General features: G+C 41.3%; 1 protein-coding gene across 1 annotated transcript in view; it reads right to left on the bottom strand.

The window, feature by feature from the left end:
* Nucleotides 1-4,226: 4,226 nt before the first annotated feature.
* LOC111870321 (serine proteinase stubble) overlaps nucleotides 4,227-20,287 on the bottom strand; it is a 46,582-nt gene continuing 30,521 nt past the window's right edge. The window contains exons 4-7 of the mRNA XM_023862501.2: nucleotides 12,614-12,722; nucleotides 9,800-9,981; nucleotides 8,118-8,216; nucleotides 4,227-5,246 (exon numbers count right to left, since the gene is read on the bottom strand). Coding sequence (XP_023718269.2) covers nucleotides 4,927-5,246; nucleotides 8,118-8,216; nucleotides 9,800-9,981; nucleotides 12,614-12,722 — 710 coding nt within the window. The 3' untranslated portion in view covers nucleotides 4,227-4,926. The remainder of the gene's footprint in view (nucleotides 5,247-8,117; nucleotides 8,217-9,799; nucleotides 9,982-12,613; nucleotides 12,723-20,287) is intronic.

The following is a 20,287-nucleotide window of genomic DNA, read 5'->3' as shown; positions in this document are numbered from 1 at the left end:
GGGCCCAGGGTTTATGAAGCTCAATTAAATCCTTACATTGTCAGAAACCGTTAATCATGAGGAAAAGTCGTTCACAACATAGAATGCAGATAGCGTTACGATCTGCAGATTGCATTTCAAATGTTTTTCAAATGGTGACTACCGCAAAATGCAAGGAAAGTAACGCCATGTTCATTGTCGTGTCTAATATGATTAACTGTGACAAAATCAAGGCCATTGAGATAAGCAAAGTCGTAAAGAACGCCTTTTGAAAATGTGTACCGTCCAAAATGAATACGACCATCGATATGAACTGTACCTTCTTGTAAAAACTGATGTTATTTACTGATGATGAATCAGCTACAAGGGTTGTTCAGTATGGAGAGAGATGAGTATAAGAGGACTGGCAGATTGTTTACCGATGTCTGGAACAGTCTGAGTACAAATAAATGCAATTGATAAACTTTCTCTGACCTAGAATCGAACCATATACCTCCAAAATACGATTTACAGTTTGATATATCTTCTAATCCTCTAACGGCTTGTGACGGAGGTCTATTACATAAATAATAATTTTGACGTTGTACATAGTGTTTGTTATATTTAAAATAAAATTAGTTTCATGATCAGGTGTAAGAGGGGGTAAAGATTACTACTTAGTTGGGCCCGTTAGAAGGGGCCAGGAGCATAGTGACTCGGTCCAGCTGAGAAGCTTCCTTTCCCCCTCTTATAACTGATGACTAGGGCCCGGATTTTTATGACCTAAAAACTATAAATATATGCATGCACTTATGACCTAAAAAGTGTAAAATATGACCTTAAATATTAAATGGGACATAAAATTTCACAATTTTAATTAAAGATAAGAATAAAATTAAGAATAAAGATGATGAATTTATGATAGTAGGTCCTTCTTACCAAATTAGCCCTATTATGTCTCTGAAGGAAAGAAAACTGATGGAATTTCGACATTTCGTACTGGATTAAACCATTCATTGCTTTCTTTTTAATACTGATATTTGCGTTCATATTTTAGACAAACACTGGTGCACATGGTATGAACACTAACTTAACTCTGTTGTCTAAAAACACCATTTAAAAGAACACAAGCAATTCACGTCTCAATTTTCACTGAGTTATTCACGTCTCAATTTTCACTGTTACAATTGCAATTTATAACTACATGCATTTTCAAATTTTCAAATTTGAAAGATCGCCGATTATCACTAAGGATAGTTTTGTATTTGGAAAAACTTCGTTCCACATCACATGATGTGACAGGAGCATATTTGAAGAATGTCAAGTCGTTTGGTGACAGTTCTGTATCATCTTCGAATGTTGCTAGTTTACCGGAAAGTATATCTGCAATCTTGCATAATGTTGAATAACCAGCATTCCGATGAAGAACACTTTCTATTTTGGTTTTAATCCTGTCACTTATTTCACCACGAGTTCGGTTTAGTTCATTCTCAATGCTCTTTACAGTGTCCAACGCGTCACAGAGTTCAGTCCCTACAAATTCCAGGCGAGTTATTGCACCTGAAATTGAACAGAAGTTTGACTTTATGTATGCTAGATTTTGTGCTAGAGTGGTAGAGAATAAGTCCTTGACAGCTTTAATTGATGTTGACTCACTGCTGTCAAAGCCATTAAACATTTTCTCAATGGCTGTGTAATTTTCACAATAATATGCCACAGCATCCAACCATGTACCCCACCGTGTGACGACAGGCTGTGGAGGAAGTGGCAGTAGAGGAGCTTCTTGTTTAAATTTCTGCACTCGAAGAGGGGCCTTGATGAATATTTTCTTTCCGTTTGAAACTAGCCTATCTACATCAGGAAAATGTCCTCGAACTTCTTCAGCCACTCTATGCAATGCATGAGCGAGGCAAGTAATATGGACCATTTTCGGGTAGAGGATTCGAAGTCCTTTGGCAGCCTTCTTCATGTATGGAGCGGCATCTGTTACTAGGAGAAGGACATTATTTCGCTGTATTCCATTTGGCCACAACAACTTCATGGAATTATCAAACAGGACAGCTATAGTCGAATGATTTGCTCTTTCGAGAACTTCACAGTCAAGAAGAAATCTCTCTCCAGGTTGATCTTGTTTCAGGGTCCCAACTATAACATTCGCAATATACCGCCCATCTACGTCAGAAGTCTCGTCCAAGGAAACCCATATCTTGTTGTCAGCAACAGATGTTCGAATCTTATTTAACATATCTTCATAACATGTAGAGAGATAATTCTTTCTTAACGTCGATTCACTTGGGATAGGATGACTAGTGTATGTCTCCAAAAATTGTCTGAAGTGCTGATTATGCAATTTCTCTAATGGAATATTCGAAGATACCATCCACTGACACAAATCCTTCGAAAATTCCGACCCATTGTTCATTGAAGAAGGTGAAGCAGAAGAAGAAGAAGAAGAAGAAGAAGAAGTAGTGGAACTGTTTTTAAACAACAAACTTTGTCTGCTATCCTTTGTAGATAATCTGCTTAAACATTTACCATGTTTAAAAGTTTTACAATGCTGCTGCACAGTAAATCGCTTTTCTGCCGTAACTTTCACGCCACACAACTTACAATAAAATATCTTGCCATCGGTACTAAACACTTTATCACCAAACTCCTGTACAAAACTACGCAACCTTGCGCTCCTTGAACTACATGTACTCACTTTAGGCATTGTAAGGTCAAACTGAAGTCTTATAACGCCCTCCACATATATAAATAGAATACTTCTAAGCCCTCCAAGAAAGAATGGGATGTATATACCTTATAGTAAGACGGAGTACAATAGGAAAATACCCGTTACACTTGCCTCCCTCCCGCCTCGACTGGGAAAAGCCGGCTTGCCAGGTCATAAATGCTACATTTCACAAATTTTCGCCTTTGTAACTGCAAGTACAGTCCAGTCAAAAATATGGTTTTTAATACGAACTTCATGTACTTGAACTCTATTCCACATTGAAGCAACAGTCCAGCCTGGAATTTATTTTGTAATACTAAACATTATGGAACCGAAATTTTACATTATATCAAAGAATTGTTTCTAAAATGACAAAAATATGACCTTATTTCAAAATTATGCCAAAATATGCTGTAAAACCAAAAAAACTCTAAAATATGCATTTATATGCACAATAAAAACGACATAATTTCAATAAGAATGACTGGAAACTTGCATAATTACATTTAAAAATAGGAATAAACCCTAGGAAAAAAATATGTCATGTCATAGAAATCCGGGCCCTACTGATGACGGTAGCAAATCTATCTTTCCAAAAGTCTTATATTTTGAAATTAACTAGCACGGTTGGCAACATCCAACGTAGTATCCATACAATCGATACACTTCATTTGCCTGGGAATTCCACAACCCGGCTGGAAACTCTGCTTTCTCCTACTCCGAAATATAATTTCAGGAAAAAAGAAGTCGCCTAGCATGTAGTTCCAAAGGCGTGTTCAGTCACTCTTTTTTTTCCTTGGCACTACAGCCCCAGTGGGCCTAGGCCTACCTCCATGAACTTCTCCGTTCACTTCGGTTTTTCTAGATCTTACACAGTCGGTAGGACCCCTTGGGCGGGTGATCAGCTCGTCGCAAGGCCTCTACCTGTACACAAACACAGAAAAACGCACACACACAAACTAAACATCCACGTCCTGAGTGGGATTGGAACCCACGATCCCGGTTTCCAATTTATGTAAATTTATGTACTACCTAAAGGCCTACAGGCATTTTATTGATTTTAACTGTCATAGTATTAAAATGCATTTTTAGTGAACAACATATTCCTAATTTCTTTTTAAAGTTTTATTATTGACGGGAACGTTGGTAAAAAATAGAAGACTTTATTTATATGTTACAGTTACAGTAATCTTGAGAGTGTAAACACCAATTATAGTTAAGACTTGTGAATATCCAGTAAACCGATTCGCCAATCCAAGCCCGCTTCTCTAGTCACTATTACATGACACAGTATCATTCTGCTATACAGACTGGGGTATCGAGTCCTACACGTCGATATGTTGAAAAATATAATTCAGATCTAACTAACTCATTCCATGGAGCTGAGTCCTTCTTGATAAGCCACCTGCTGCGCAATTTTCCAACACTTTGTGGAACCCGAAGGCTCATTATCATGTTCACAAGAGCCCTCCACTAGTCTCTATCCCGAGCCAGATCAATCCAGTCCATACGACCCCATCCTATCTCTCTATGATAATATTATCCTCCCACCTACGTCTAGGTCTTCTTAGTCTTCTCTTTCCGTCTTGCTTTCCCACCAATATCCTATATGCAGTCGTCTTCTCTCCTATGGGTTTTACATGCACTGCCCATCTCATCCTCCTTGACTTCATTATTCTAATTATAATTGGCGAAGAGTATAAGCTATGAACCTCCTCACTATGCAGTTTTCTCCAGTTTAAATTTTGGAGAAGGTTAACGATAAATGATTTCATCAAAATCAGGCAAGTCCTGCGGGATAGCAATAACCAAGCAGAAATTTGTCTTGAGAGGGCAAAATTATGTAGAACGTATTTCAAAATGTTGACCTATAAGGATCTTCGACTATTTGACGCGTGCTGGGTTCAGAACATAGAAACTTCTCAACCCTTTGAGTACTGAGAAAATGTTATTCTCTGTCGGTGTTACTCTGGGTCTATTTGCTGCATGAAAGCGCTAGTACTACTACCAATTATACTGTTATGTGAAAGGTCGTATGGTTTGCTGCAAATCAGAATTAATTCTGAAAGTCACTTAAAAGTATGGTAAGACACCTTTGATGGGGATGAGCCCATAAGAAGGCGTGTACCTACACAATCTGGGATACATAATGCATGAGAATAAACCCCAGACTGTCCTCGAGTGATACCAACTCAGGGCTCCAGTGTTTCACCCTCCTAGCAGGATTTTCATTCTTTGAGCTGCTGGTAACGCTATGGCTCTATGCTATCCAGTATCCAGTCCAGATAGGTTGGTGTTTCTGTGTAGACACCGGGAAGATTCTCCGAGCCACAGCGCCGGGCCCCAAAGGAAACCACCCCCAACAGGAAGTACCGCTGGAACTCATCTTCCGCTCGCATTAGGGGCCCTCCGCTGTCTCCCTCACAAGAGTCGCGTCCTTTCTGGCCCCCTGCACATATCTGGCCCGGTCCCAATTGGGTGCCCGTCCGTTCGGCGAACGTCTTGGAGCAGCCGGCGGATGGCACAATGGTCACTGCCACCCACTGCAAGACGGGGTTGGAACTGGTGGCTCCTGAGATAAAGAATAATTTTGTGGCTCTTCCCTTGTTGTTGTTATTCTTATATAATCATAATAATAATCATCATCATCATAGTCTTCAGACGGCTAGAAAAGTTATGCTAAGTCTTAATCGCCTAATCGCCATTGTCAACCAGAAACAGTTAAAGACAAAGTTATGCCTGCGTGTTTTGTGTCTTCACACAATTTTTACTTTTTCATTGCCTGATTATTTTATACAAGAAGCACTAATTTGGATTTGAGGTTCTCGCAGCTATAACTATCTTGTGGGGTTTGACGCCATATACTCTGGTAAAAGTTCATCGACATTTATGGGTCATCGTTATGGTTTGCATTCTGTTGTGTGTTCGATACTCGTGTAAATTTGGCCGTCAGCACAACATAAAAGCAACATCAAGAAGAAGAAAATATAGACACGACACGTGGTAGAGCCATTAAGTTCGTGGAATGTGGTTTTATTGCATCATTGCAATTCACATACACTTACACAGATCCACATCGACACTCAAAATAGTTTCCGTTGGCCGCTATGCAAGTCTGCCAAGGTTGATATAGCTGCCGAATACATTGCTGAAATATATTTGCGAGAAATTCCCGTACGGCGTCTCTTGTGGCAATGACCACCACCTCGGACGCCTGAAATCTACTACCACGTAGCTTTGCTTTCTCGCGGTGAAAGAGAAAGAAATGCACGGTGCGAGATCAGGTGAGTACGGAGGCTGTGGCTAAATGGTGACCTGTTGCCTTGCCAGTTCCTCTTGGACAAGAACAGAGCGATGTGCAGGGGCGTTGTCGTGTAGCAACAACCAATTCTTCCTACGCCAAACGTTTCGCTAGGGGATTTGCCTAGTTTCTGGCAGAACTTGATGTTTGTCCGTTGTTCAAACTGCCATATTTTCGATTTCCGCCACTCGTATTTAACTGCAGTACACAATAGAGGCCGTAGTTCTGCTTACACTGTTTGCACACAACTGCCTCTTGCTGTGACGAGAGATGACCTAACAGGGCATCATATCGTGCCTCAACTTATCCGCTGTAGTGCACTGCAACGGCACTTTGCGGCCGTTCCACGAACTTATTGAGTGTGGTAGTATATTTTTTGAGAAAGGTTCTGCTTGCTGCTTGCTGCTTGCTTCTTGCTTTTTGCTTGCTCGGCAGACTTTTGGACCCTGAACTTTGAGGCAGTCTGTCCCACCGAAATGTCTGTGAACTTCTACCGCATTACGTGGCGTGAATTCCTAGAAGACGAACCTAAACTGACTTATGAGAGTAGTGTTTAATGTTTAGAAGAAGAAGGATTTTACATTTTTTTTTTACGGTTTCGGGTTAGAGGGTTGTACAGAACAGTAAAAGGCTTAGTCAAAGGTACATTATGATGTAATGTATGTAGCTGCAGAGTCAGTTATTTTGGTGAACTGGAGTTCCAGACTTTACATTGAATATGTCCGGTCTACAGCTCAGTTGTGAAATACGGAATGGCCGAAATGCTGTAATAGAAACATATAAGAAATATGTGAACAACATGAAATACTGTGATTAGCAATAGCCATTGGGGAAAAGGGAAGAGAAGAAAATGGCAGAATCAAACTGTAGAATAATGATTATAATGATGTAAAAATATGTATCTCTGTAACATAGGGTTGTGAGATGTTGAGGTTCCCACATTATCTAGACAGTCGGCTCATAGATGGCGGAAAGGTTGTCAGCCATACGCGCCGGCCGCCCTTTACCCCCAAGAATATTCCTGATACTCGTTTCTGTTAGAGGCCGAGTCGACCCCAGGGCCATAGTGCGGTTGGAAGGATTAAGTCAATTGAAAAAATTCACTGATCTCATCGGGACTTGAACCCACGACCTTCCGGCTTGTAGCATAGTGCCTCAACCAACTACACTACCGCGTGCCCCCGATTATAATGATGATAAGTAAAATAATTATAATAATAAATATAAAGCTAAAAATAAAATAAAAATATTTTGTAATTAGTCGGAAATGAGTTATCGCTACGTAAATACATCCACGTCATTTTAACTACTTCACGCGCTTTCTGAAAACAATCCTGTCCAAATAGTACTACAGTTATGAGACTGCTCAAAGCAGTGCAACCCTTTGTCTACTTTCTCCTGTTTCCTTCCAATCCATCTCTCTCAAATCCACGTGCTCTGTTCTGAAATACATTTTTTTCCCCACTAGAAGAAAATATCCCGAAGATAACGGTTTTTTGGGGGTATAATGCCATGCAGTTTTGAAATTTTCAAACCAGAAGACCGTTCTGTTCATAGGAACTGCTGTGAGAACTGCAACTCTGACGTCAAAGACATTCAGTTCTGATTCCGTGAAAAGAGAGATAACTGCCTTGCTTTGTAACTAGGTGTGTGCTGCGACGTGCAACTGGTGGCTTCATTTAAAATACGAATAGTAAGAAGGATTCAAGTTAGCGAAACTACACATAGAATGAAAATGTACACCGCCCTAACTCTACCAGACAGACCTGAGTAAAATCCCAATACAAGAATTAAAATGACGCCTAAGCGATCAAATAAGTATGTATGAGTTTCGCCACTACGCATAACTCATTCACGAGCCTGTATTTATTGAACATATACATGTACACTTATAGCAGACTCTGTAGATTGTGTATAGTAAATGTGTGAAAAAAGTTAGAAAGTCGACAGAGAAGTTGAATAAGGAGTTCAACATAAAATGTATGCCTGTGAAAACAAAATTTCTTCCATTTTCTCGTTTTATTAATGAGAACTATTGTCGTAATATTGTGTTGTTCATTAGATCCGTTAGTTCAGCGTATGGCTTATTTCTTGTTTTATTGCCGTCGAAATTTGCATGATAAATTTTAGAAGTACTGTTACCCAAGTCTGTGGCTCCCCATCCTGCAACCAGGGACTTCAGACCGATGTACGTCTTGTTCCTGAGGTTTCCGAACGGCAGGCATATCGGGCTGACGTAGGCTAAACGCAACAAAGAAATATATTACAGTTATTTTATGAGCATGCATTCTCTGATTGTATCGCTTTATATTTATTTCATAATCGTACGATCTGTAACTGCTTTTATAATTTTAAATTGCCCCATCCAAAAGGTGACATTACAATTATCTCAAATATTTGAAATTTATTCTTTGTTTCAGGGACTGGTTTACTTATATTACGACTTTTGAGCAGCTAGACTATACAGAGTGTCCAAGGAGAAAATATAAATATTCTGGGAGGTCATAGTATCGATCATTCTAAGCATAAAAATGTGCATGTACTTCTGTCCTATTCCGAACAGTTTCTGAGATAGAACTATTTCACTGTACAGTACACTGTGCACTGTACAGACGAGCAACACGCCATGTCCTCACACGAGTTGCACCGAGATAGAGCTGTTTCACTGTACAGTACACCGTACACTGTACAGATGAGCAACACGCCATGTCCTTACACGAGTTACAAAGTATGTTGATGCTGAATGTGGAATTTTCGAAAATGTGTTATACTATGTAAACTGTACCAACTTTGTCACTCGAACAATGAATACCGGTATTAGAAACCATACGTAAAATCAGTTTTGGAACCGTAGGGTGAAATAGCTCTATCTCGGAAACCGTACATATACACTTTTGTTTAGAATGGCCGATACTATGCCCTCCCAGAATACTGATCTTTCCTCCTGGGACATGCTGTATATTGTCGAATGGTAAGATGACAGATGAGTGATGAATCGAAAAGGATTTGCAAGGAAGCGGTCGTGGTCTAATCTAGGTACTCTCTCGGAATTTTCCTGGAGTGACTGAGCACAACCACAGTACTTCTTCCTCGAATGGGCACATTTCCTTTAGCCTTCAGGTTTGTCATTGTATTCCACTAAGACATCAATAAGAAGGGCCATTCTACATAAATTATTCTGTAAAATCCAATTTTGTCGTAAATACATCTGAAATATAACTCATGTTTGGAGTATGTCATTCATTTCTCTACTACTTTAAACTGGGGGCAAGTGATAGCGTAGTTGATTGATGCTCTATGCTACAAGCTATATTCCCGATGAGGTTACTGTTTTTTTAATTGACACAATCCTTCCAGCCACATTATGACCCTGGGTTCGACTCAGCCTATAACAGAAATGAATACCAGGAATCTTTCTGGGGGTAAAGGACGGCCGGGTCGTAAGGCTGATCTCACCGCCATCTGTGGGCCGCTTGTCTAGAAAATATGGGAGCATCAACGTCTCACAGCCTTATGGGCCTTCATGGCCTCTTACAGGAATAGCTTTACCTTTACCTTATTACTTTAAATGTTACAGCTCACTTTCATGTAGATAAATTCGTTATCACAAAGAGAGCCTGACGACCGAGTCATGGCGATATAAAATTACAAATATTGTGAACTGAATAGGCTTGAAAATTTAGATTGTATTAGTTTCAGTTCAATACTATTTTTTGTTTTTATTCTAATCTTCAATTTGTTAGTAATCACGAATGATAATTTCAGACTGGTCTACTTTAAACTTATTAATCGAAAGAAATTGACTTCTTATAACAGTTACTCACCTGTGATGTCAACTGGTCTATCAAGACGAATAAGGGCCAAGTCATTTCTGAATTTGGGATTATCGTAGCCCTTATGCACTTTTACAACAGTTGGACTGAAGTCTTGGACTGCGTCAGCGCATTCGGACCTATCGCAGTCGGGATCGGTCCTCTCGTCCAGCTCTCCCAGACGAACCGAGGCCCTGTGGCGAAACACACAGACACGTCTTTTTTTCATTTCTTGGTCACCCTCGTCAACATCTTCTTGGCTGTAGGATGTGGCCTCCTTGATTTTGTCAAAGTTGTCAAATTGGACATTTCAGAATTTACGATTTATAAAATGCTCTTGTAGGGCCATGCCATAGCTCAGGCGGTTAGTCGCCGGCTTCCCACCGTGGCGGCTCGATTTCGAGCACAGGTCATCTGGGATTTGTGTTGGACAAAAAGGCACTGGGGCAGGTTTTCTCCAAGTACATCGGATCCTCCTGCGAGTTCTCATTCGGCCGACTGCTCCACATTCATCATCATCATCATTATCTATCATCCGGGGCTGGTACAATAGGTCAATTAGTGGCCGACATACCAAATGGACTCAGTCTCACCTAACCCCACCAAGAAACTAAAAAATTACTGAAAGTTCTCACGGTAGCGAATGCTAAGTGTGCGGTCTCATGGGACGTGGGGCTGTGTAGTGTGTTACCTATCAAACTGCACGACTTAATCTTACATAAGACCGTTATTTTGAAATCTCCTTTACACATATTTAATTTGGAGCAGTGTGTCATACGCGTAGGGATATGACCTCGGTGTGACGAGAGATTTTACAGCATGCTGGAGTAACTATGCTCAGGAAGATATCTTGACGTCAGAGAAGTTAACTAGCACGGTATTTTGAGAATATGACATAATGAGGAACTTCGTAATTTCTACTTTTTTTCTAGAACATGTCACGTGAAATCACTGAGAGATACAGCTGAAATGAGATATCGCGTGAAAATGCTGCTTGAAGAACTTAAGCATAATGGGTATAATACTAAATCGGATAATAGAGAAATGGGTTATGCAGCTGTTAACTGGTTTCATTTGTTTCGGAAAACTTGATCTGAGCCTGAAACAATTTAACTGAATCGAAATGCCATCATATTATTTCTCCAACATCAATTTGAATATAATCCGGCCGTTTCCGTTTGAGAATCCAAAATGGCGTGTTCTTATCAGTTTTCTAACTTCTTATGCGAATTCCTTGCTTTCTTCATGGCTATGTTATTTTTCCTATATCGAAATTCTCGATTTAATGGACTGCCAGCAATAATAGACGTGTGGGTTATTTCAGCTTAGTCGGTAAAGAGGTTCGATTGCCGTTAAAGACTACAATTTCTCTCTCCGCCATTGCGACCGGATAGACTCGCGTGCCAACGCGGCTTCCTAACCAGCCATTGCAGTGACCGGGGTTGCAAAATTTCGATTGTAGAGGTCAGGAATGCGTACAGATTTGCATTGCTTTCATAGCGTGTTATGAACACTCGTCTTCTTTTTGAGAAGTGTGGTCTTCTGGCTTGTGCCGCCGTGCAGACAGGACGGAAAAGAAACAGACGGCAAGCCCAGCTCAGCTGACTAGGTTTATCGCTTATTGCGTGGCTTACACTTAAACCCTGAAGATGCAATTGAAATGCCGGGCTTTTTGGAAACTACACGGGTTTACAGCCCGGAAGACGCTACTGCTCGTATTCACAACTGTGAGAACCTAAGTCCGGTATGTCTTCTTTTGTGTAGGATACAAGAAGACCGCACTAGAGACAAACATACAAGAGAAAGCAACATACAAACTGTGATTGCCGCAATAAGAATACAATGACGGAGTTCTAGAGATGTGACACAACAAAACGACGACGTGCCGGAGAGCTCGAAAGACAAACGAACAGTACTGTGGTCTCCTCACCAATCAAAAGTTTGCCTGATGATGGCACATGTGCGGCCGAAACATGTTGGAAATTAGAAGGACATATGCTATAAAGTGAAGACATTCTAAAGAATTTAATAGTCACTTTTAGTGCAAATGATATACATGTAGTGTCTTAATGATATTTTATAACATTTAATAACATTTTAAAGTATAAAAACTACACTTTTAGTGAAGAACATGTTTTAGGTGAATTTTATAGTATTTATTTTAAATATCATTGTTGCATTATTGACGGTGTGCATATAATTGAATAATACCTCAATGCAACAGAATACTGAAATATAATAAAATGGTATAGCGAATGTCTACGGGCTGGACGACCGAGTGGTTGGAGTTCGAGTCCCAGTAGGATTAAGAATTTTCTCTTCTCCACGGCGTTCAGACCGGCTCTGAGGTCCACCGAGCCTCCTATCCAACGGGTAGCGGGGGCTATTTCCCTGAGTGTATAGCGGCCGAAGCTTAAAGCTGACCACTCGCCTTCGCCGAGGTGAAGGAAATATGGATCTATACATCCACTACACCATACGCCTTCATGACGTAGTGCTTAATTAGTTAGGCACAAGGACAACTTTACCTTTATTCAAGATATAATTTTCTCCATTTCCTCTTAGGTTGCTGTAACACTGCAGACTAGTTCGCTTCGAAACTTGACCAGGTTATCGTTTATACTTTTTCCTGTTCTTATTCAGTATTTCCTAGCTACTTTGAAGTAGGCTACGATCACTTCCTTTCGATTTTCTTAGCTACTCACCATCCATGATTACCTTACCACCTCGATAAATTCTTTGTAACCCATGTAGTTGAAACAGCTTCTTTAAATAAACCTGTCACTTATCTCTACGTGTTCTCTTCTGTGTCTGTCCCTCACTTACAGTTGGAGGTCCCCTGGGAGGTTGACAACACAGTGTGCAGCAGTGATGACGTAACGATTGTTGATTAGAGATCCTCCGCAGCGGTAAAGCAAGGTGCCAGAGCCGGAACCTGCCACAAACAGGATACACGTATATCAGACGCATGCGTGGAGATGTTATCACGCCAGGCGGACACTAACGCGGATCCTGGGCTAATTGCGATACTTGGAGGTTGTACTTATCGACGTCTAACACAGTTACTTCCGTTTGACACAGGTCAAGGTCGCGTCTAATTTTATGTTATAAATGTGCACGTGGCTGCGTGTTCGCGTTCTTTCCAAGTTACGGAATGCTAGTCCTAACTCTGCCACTTCGAAGTCGGAGAAAGAAATCTGTCTGTAAATTGTTTGAATTTTAGGTTATTCTCAAGAAAGACTCAGCGTACAATATCTTCCTGATAGCAGGGTCATGAAGATTCGATTTATTTAATAATGACGCCAATTTCATTCTCTTCCCATCTTCACAACTTAGTTCCAGTTCCAGAATATCAAACTTAATGTTGTCTTCCACTTTAGCAGAAACAACGATACTCAACTAAATTTGTGTTCGTGTCTTGCTTTTTCACATTCGCCTTACACGTCCGGAACATGGTAACGTCCTTAATTTCACCGATGTAAAACAATATTAAATGACACGTGTAAGTAGCGATACGTAACGTAACAGCTAATTTTCTGAACGGTTACCAGAATGCTCACTCATCCTGCAGGACCTTCCCTGAGCACTCCATGGAGAAAAAAAAACTTTATGGAAACTGAAGGCTTATTAACTTATTCACAAAAAGAAATATCATTGGATCCATCCTGTGCCATTTGAATCCAGTCGTGGCATGTAATATAATGTTTACATTAAATAACTACTTCCATTGTACGAAGTGTAATGAGATCGGTTTAAATTCCTGCTGTTGTTCAAGAAATTGCCTTATTTTATGGAACCGAGAAATTCATTTGTTATTATAAACTACACCATTTTGATCAAATTCTACACTGTTCTTAGTTAGTTCACATTCTAACCGATATCTCTATGATACATTTTAATATCACCCTCCTGCTTAGCTGGCCTTCAGGTGGTAATTCCTTATGACATTCTGCAACCAAACATTTTGCATCTATAGGCTATAATTTTATTCACAGATTTCATACAAGTAATCTACCATACGCTGGCACTAGGAAGGAGCAAACATTTACTGACAAGAAGTTCTGGGAAAAACTAGTCGCCTATTTTCCTTTCGCTGCATATTCTCTTCTCTTCTCTACGCCCAATTATGTATGCATGGCATAGTGCTTAACTAATTAAGCATACGGACAACTTTACCTATTGTGAGTATTTGATATGACACGGACCGCGTATGAAATACCGCGGCTAATAATCCTTCTATTGTTCCAAGTTTATTCCTTGCCGCAGTAAAATATTTACAGAGCCATTGCTTAGCAACAGCTGTCTTTTCTGACTCCACTATTTTGGCTTTTTTTGGGAGGATATACTGAGAGCTAGATAGTCTAATAAGCCTACTTTTGTTTTTTACAATAAGGAATATATGTTAAAATCATTTACACCTTACATAAAATGTTCGGAGGAGCATTGCAAGGTGGCATGATATATATTTAGGTGCAAGACATTTAACGTGGAACGTAAAGAGAAACCTGGGAAGTCCCAGCCAAATTTCCACGTATATATGACAGTTATATCAGAGTTCAGAGATCGGTACCGATATTGTCACGTGTAGGGTGGTAAACGTGACGAAAATAAGGGGTTCTAGTTGGGATGATTGGATTTATTACCACCTTGATTACAAGTTTTCTTAATAACACTTAAATACAGCTCTATCGCTGGTTTACACAGTTTCCGGTTCACCGTTGCACACACAGTAGATACGCCATTCTTCATCAATCGTATCCTGGCACCGGATCTCATAGAAACTAACTCTTCAAATCACTTTGAAGTCTTCTTACTGTTTCATCTTCAGTCACTCTGGAACCTCGGAACTAATAATTCTTCTGGTCTCACTCCACCAGCTTACGGCTGACTCGTAACTGCCCAGAACGACTTCTGTCACTCTTATGTAGCCGTGTAGCCGCGGAACGGACATGAACCTACAGTAAAATAATATCACCACGTGATCGCTATCCAGCCGGTCTACTGGCGCGTCAGTCGGATCTACAAAAAACACAGCTTTCTCTATTGTTGCGTGTTGGACCATGTTCACAGAGCTCTTGCCTGGCAAGGCGTTGATCAAATCCTTTAACAATATTTCTGTGTAAAACTATCCTTGTAACAGGCCGTGGAGGCCCATAGGGTTGTGAGACGTCGAGGCTCCCACAATTTTCTAGACAGTCGGCTCACAGATGGCGGTGAGATTGTTAACTTTACGCTCCTGTCGCCCTTTAAACCTCAGGAAGATTCCTTGTACTCATTTCTGTTAGAGGCTGAGTAGACCTCAGGACCATAGTGCGGCTGCAAGAATTAGGACAATTGAAAAATCCAACGGTCTCATCAGGAATCGAACCTGCGACCTTCCGGCTAGTAGCATATTGCCTTAACCAACTACGTTACGCGTGCCCCGGTTACTACACATTCTATCCGTTTTAATAGTAAAACCTCTTATTTCGTCCGCATAGTTTACTTGTATAATTCTCAGAACAGCTGTTCTTCCCTAAACAGAATTAACTGGCCCATGCCGGAAGGTCGCGGGTTCAAATACCGATGATGTCATTGGATTTTTCCAATTGACCTAATCCTTCCGGCCGCACGATGGCTCTGGGGTTCACTCAGCCTCTAACAGAAATGAGTACCAGGAATTAAATAATTTTCCTGGAGAGTAAAGCGCGGCTGACGCGTAAGGCTGACAACCTTACCGCCATCTTTGAGCCGATTCTCTAGATAATGTGGGACCCTCAACGTCTCACAACCCTATGGGCCTTCACGGCCTGTACAGGGATAGCTTTACGTACTTTACTTACTTACTTTCCTGTACTGGAGACGGTGTGTGTTTGCTATGATGCTTGAACTGGGTTTTGAAGTTGTTTTGATGATTTTCAGACCTCAATACCTGTTCAAAGGCGTACATGAACAAAGTGAATGCCTAGAAATCGACAATTGAAATTAACTTAGCTCTGGTAATGGATTTTGTTCTGCGTCCTACTGTGCCCCCTACGGTTCCTGACCACTGGACTTTAATTGAGAGTTCGAACCTCGTTAGAAGAACATGTTATGTGCCCAAATCCTTCTGTTTTGTATTATGTAGCTGAAGAACTTACAGATCTGTTCCCCTGAATCCAGACAAAAGTCTAAGAAATTAAATTTATTCCTGTAAGATTCCGAGGAGAATAAACGCATTGCCATTTTTTCAGACTACCAGCCATATCAATGTTGAGTTAAACCCCATCTTTTCAGAGATCTCGGTTATCTTCATTATCAGGGTCGATGTGGTGAAATATCATATGTGATTTATATATACCAGTCTGTATCAGCGGCATATGGTCATTCACCACATGGACCCTCATGATGGAGACAGTGGAGATCTATGAAACTTTGGTTTTAACTCAATATTGATATATCTGATAGCCCGAGAAATTTCAATAATTTTTTCATTTCATTTATTTAAGACGGGAGCCGAGATAGCGCAGTCGGTATAGCGACTGTGCTACAGGTTGGAAAACCGAGGGGTCGGAGTTCGAGTCCCGGGAAGGTCAAGAAATTTCTCTTCTCCACTTCGTCCAGACCGGCTATGTGGCCCATCCAGCCTCCTATCCAATGGGTACTGGGTGCTGTTTCTCCGGGGGTAGAGCAGCAGGGACGTGAAGCTGACCACTCACCTCCAGCTAGTGCCGTGGTCAAGAAAATGTGGATCTATAGATCCACTCCCCCAATGCGCCTTCATGGCGTAGTGCTTAATTAGTTAACCACAGGGACAACTTTACCTTTCTTTTTAGGTAAAACACTTTCAGTACCGCTTACTGTAGCCTCAAATGGTTATATGATTAATGATTAATGAATGCGATGGTATGTGGACGGATGCATTCATGACCTAATTCGAATTAGTCTCCCCGAATTCGCCTGGAGGGACTGAGTAAATTCAAAAATACTCAACATCAGGATTAACGGTCTCCCGGGACCGAGATTTGAACCTGAAATGTTCAGAATACAGCGACATTCGATAATCAGATTAAATGAAATCGAACTTGTGTAAAAGGACGAAGTAACTGACCAAGAAGTCCGCGCCATAGCTCAAGCGGTTAGTCGTTGGCTTCCCACCGCGGCGGCCCGGGTTCGATCCCGTGTCTGGTCAAATCGGATTTGTGGTGGACAAAGTCGTGCTGGGGCGGGTTTTCTCCGAGTACTTGGGTTTCTCCTGCCAGTCTCCATTCCACCAAATTCATCATCATAATCGCTCGGGGCAGGCTACAGTAGGCCAGTCAGTGGCCGCCGTGCCGAGTGCATCCAGTTGGACTCCACCCCCCACTAAGCGAATTAAAAAAACTGACCAAGAGCTAATTTATCTTGGTTCGATTCCAGGGAAGGAAGAATTTTGTTTTTACTCTGTCGCCACTGCCCTCAGACTGGCTCCGAAGCTTTCTGTCAGTGGGTACTGGAGTAAAGCTGTCGAATCGTAAAAGTCAGTGCTCGTTCCCTTCAAATGCTGCTCCTAAGAATGCAATAGCTTATCTCCGTTGTCTTTATGCTCCTTCAAATTGTGTGGGGTCCAGGTAGAAGTAAAATTTTAACTTACAATTTGCTAAAACGTTAGAAGAGGATTGGTTAAAAAGATAGTTATAAAAATTAGGTCTGTGGTTGCGCAATTTTTAGGGAGCGGAAATAACCAGGGCTCATCCTTTCGGTTCCTTACAGAATTCGGCCTTTGTAATTATGTCGGTACATCTCTGTGTCATCCCATAACATATTGTTATCTTGATTAGACCACCCATTCCGCAAGATGGACACGTTATTCGATTCACAACGTTTGCGGGTGTGTTCCGAAAGGAAAGCCGCGTTCATTTGTTTGGATTAGTTCCAGCGGAAATGAGTCACAAGAGCCAAACACAATGGACGACTGATTCAGCCGGGTTGCCATCCCTGCCTTACATGCCAAATGATTTCGTTTTGCCATGATCTATTGGCATCTTCTTTCGAAAGAAAGAAAAATAGTTTCGTCAGAAACATCTTTCTTGGTAAAAGGGAATCCAATTCATAAAGGTGTTTCCGGTAATTCTTACGGTTAAAGATGAGAAGCAGAAGGTAAATGTAAAGTTATCCCTGTGCTTAATTAATTAAGCACTATGCCGTGAAGAAATATAAGGTAGTGGAGGTATAGCTCCACCATTCTCGACCTCGGCACTAGATGCAGGTGAGTGGTCAGGTTCACGCTGCGGCCGCTTTAACCACGTGGAAATCGCTCCCAGTATCCCTTGCATAGGAGGGTGGGTAGACTGCAGAATCGGTCTGGACGCTATAGAGAAGAAAAAAATCTTCCACTGCCGGGAATCGAACCCAGGTCGTCCAGCCCGTAGACCGCCGCTATCCCCGACTCCAGAAGTAGAATGTAAGGAACTTATTTTGTCCATGCCTGCCCCTTCATCTTTATTTTCACCATAATCATAGGACGGTGGGCGGACACGTAGAATGCGTGGAGATATGACAAATACATACAATATTAAACCCACAAAACAGTAATCGTCAACTTGTTGGGTTCAAGCATAGAAAGAAGAATAATATTAAAAATAATCTTGGAGAAACAGTGTGTGAAAGTAAAAGGTAAAAAATGGGAAAGCTATCCCTCGAACAGGCCATGGAAGCCCATAGGTTTGTGAGGCATTGATGGTCCCACGTTATCTAAACAGTTAGCTCACAGATGGTGGTAAGGTTGTCAGCCTTACGCGCCGGCCTCCCTTTACTCCACAGGAAGATTCCTGGTACTCATTTCTGTTAGAGGCCGAATCGACCCCAGGGCCAAAGTGCGGCTGGAAGTACCCACGACCTTCAGGCTTGTAGGATAGTGCCTCAACCAACTACGTTACAGCGTGCCTCCACAGTGTGTCAAGGTATGCACCATATTGAAATAGCTTAGGACAGTCTTCAGCGATGGGTTTTTGTGAATCAGTGAGATACACGTTCGGGTTCTGCAAAAGTAGGAAACATCTGAACGGCTATCAACTTTCCAAAGAAGATATTTATCGTGGAATTAATTGTTTGGTTCATAGGGTTTTTTGAATAACTTAAATCTTAAAAGGATATAGCGTTATTTGAAAGTTATTTCACATTTTAAGTAGGAAGTACTCGTATATAGCAAATTACCTTCCTGTGCAATTGGTACCGAGGGGTCTTTCCCGATGGGTAAAACGTTTGAAGCGTCAGGTCTAGATTACGTGGAGCTGCACCTCCACTCGAAGTTTTGCTACTACTCGAAGGTTCGTTACCGTGTTCGCAATCCTCCGTCACTGCATCGTATCTTGAGCCGGTTGCATCCAGTCCAAGTCTTTTAATTTATTTTTTCAAGATCTGTATTATTATTATTCTCCCATCTATGTCAGGTTCTTCACGACTGTCTCTTTCCTTCCGAGTTTCAGTTATGGCGCGTTCGCAATGAAGCATTTAGAATATGAATCGGCATGTCTCAATTGGAGAAAACTGAAATCTGATACTGGGAAATTCCACTCAGACTTGTGAATACATATTAGTATCCATTATAATCGAACAGTAATGAAGGACACTATTATAAGACCTACGTGCGTTTCTGCGTGCACCTTGAGCGTAGCATATTGTTTATCGGGGCGCTTGTAGTTCAGAACAAAAATTATTCGAGAAAAGAACGAAATAGAGGAAATTCTCGTTCGATGCCATGATTACGTTCTTGTAAGCCACGACAATATGTGAAACGACGTTAAGTGGATCCATTTTTACCATAAGGAATTTAAAAAAATTTGTAGGCTACGTTCTCATCCCCTCTTTACCCACAAAGCATGCATTATAATATAATATGAACGCAATTATAAATATTTATATACTGACTATAAATACCTGCGATTATAACACAACAGTGTTTGTTTAACTTTTTTTTAATGCTAATGGGGTGGGACTAAGTCTCTTGTACTGCGGCCACTTCTGGCCTATTGTACCAGCCCCAGATGATAGGTGAGGGTGATTGTGGAGCAATTCGTGGAATGAAGATTGACAGGGGAAACCGAAGTACTCGGATGAAACCTGCCCCAGCGCCACTTTGTCCACCACAAATCCCACTTGACCAGGCCCGGGATCGAACATGGGCCGTCGCGGTGGGAAGCCAGCGACTAACCGCTTGAACTATGGCGCGGCCAGTTGTTTAACGTTTAGTATTATATACTGTATTCAGCGATAGCCAAAGGTGAAAATATTTAAGTGGTGGCTGAGAACCCGAGCTCACCATTTGTTTGGACGGGTAACTCCCCTCTTCGACGATTTACTTAAACTTTGTGATGATCGACGACTTAACAGTGAGCTAACACGACACTGTGGAGCCTTGATATGAAAATCGAGCCAAAGCTCAAGTGGTTAGTCGCTGGCTTCCCATCGCGGCGGCCCGGGTTCGAGCCCGGGTCTGGTCAAGTGGGATTTGTGGTGGACAAAGTGGCGCTGGGGCAGGGTTTCTCAGAGTAGTTTCCCTTG

This window comes from Cryptotermes secundus, unplaced genomic scaffold (genome assembly GCF_002891405.2).
Source record: "Cryptotermes secundus unplaced genomic scaffold, Csec_1.0 scaffold391, whole genome shotgun sequence".
Lineage (NCBI taxonomy): Eukaryota > Metazoa > Arthropoda > Insecta > Blattodea > Kalotermitidae > Cryptotermes > Cryptotermes secundus.
The sequence above is the reverse complement of the archived record's forward strand: the minus strand, read 5'-3'. Positions and strand labels throughout refer to the sequence as shown.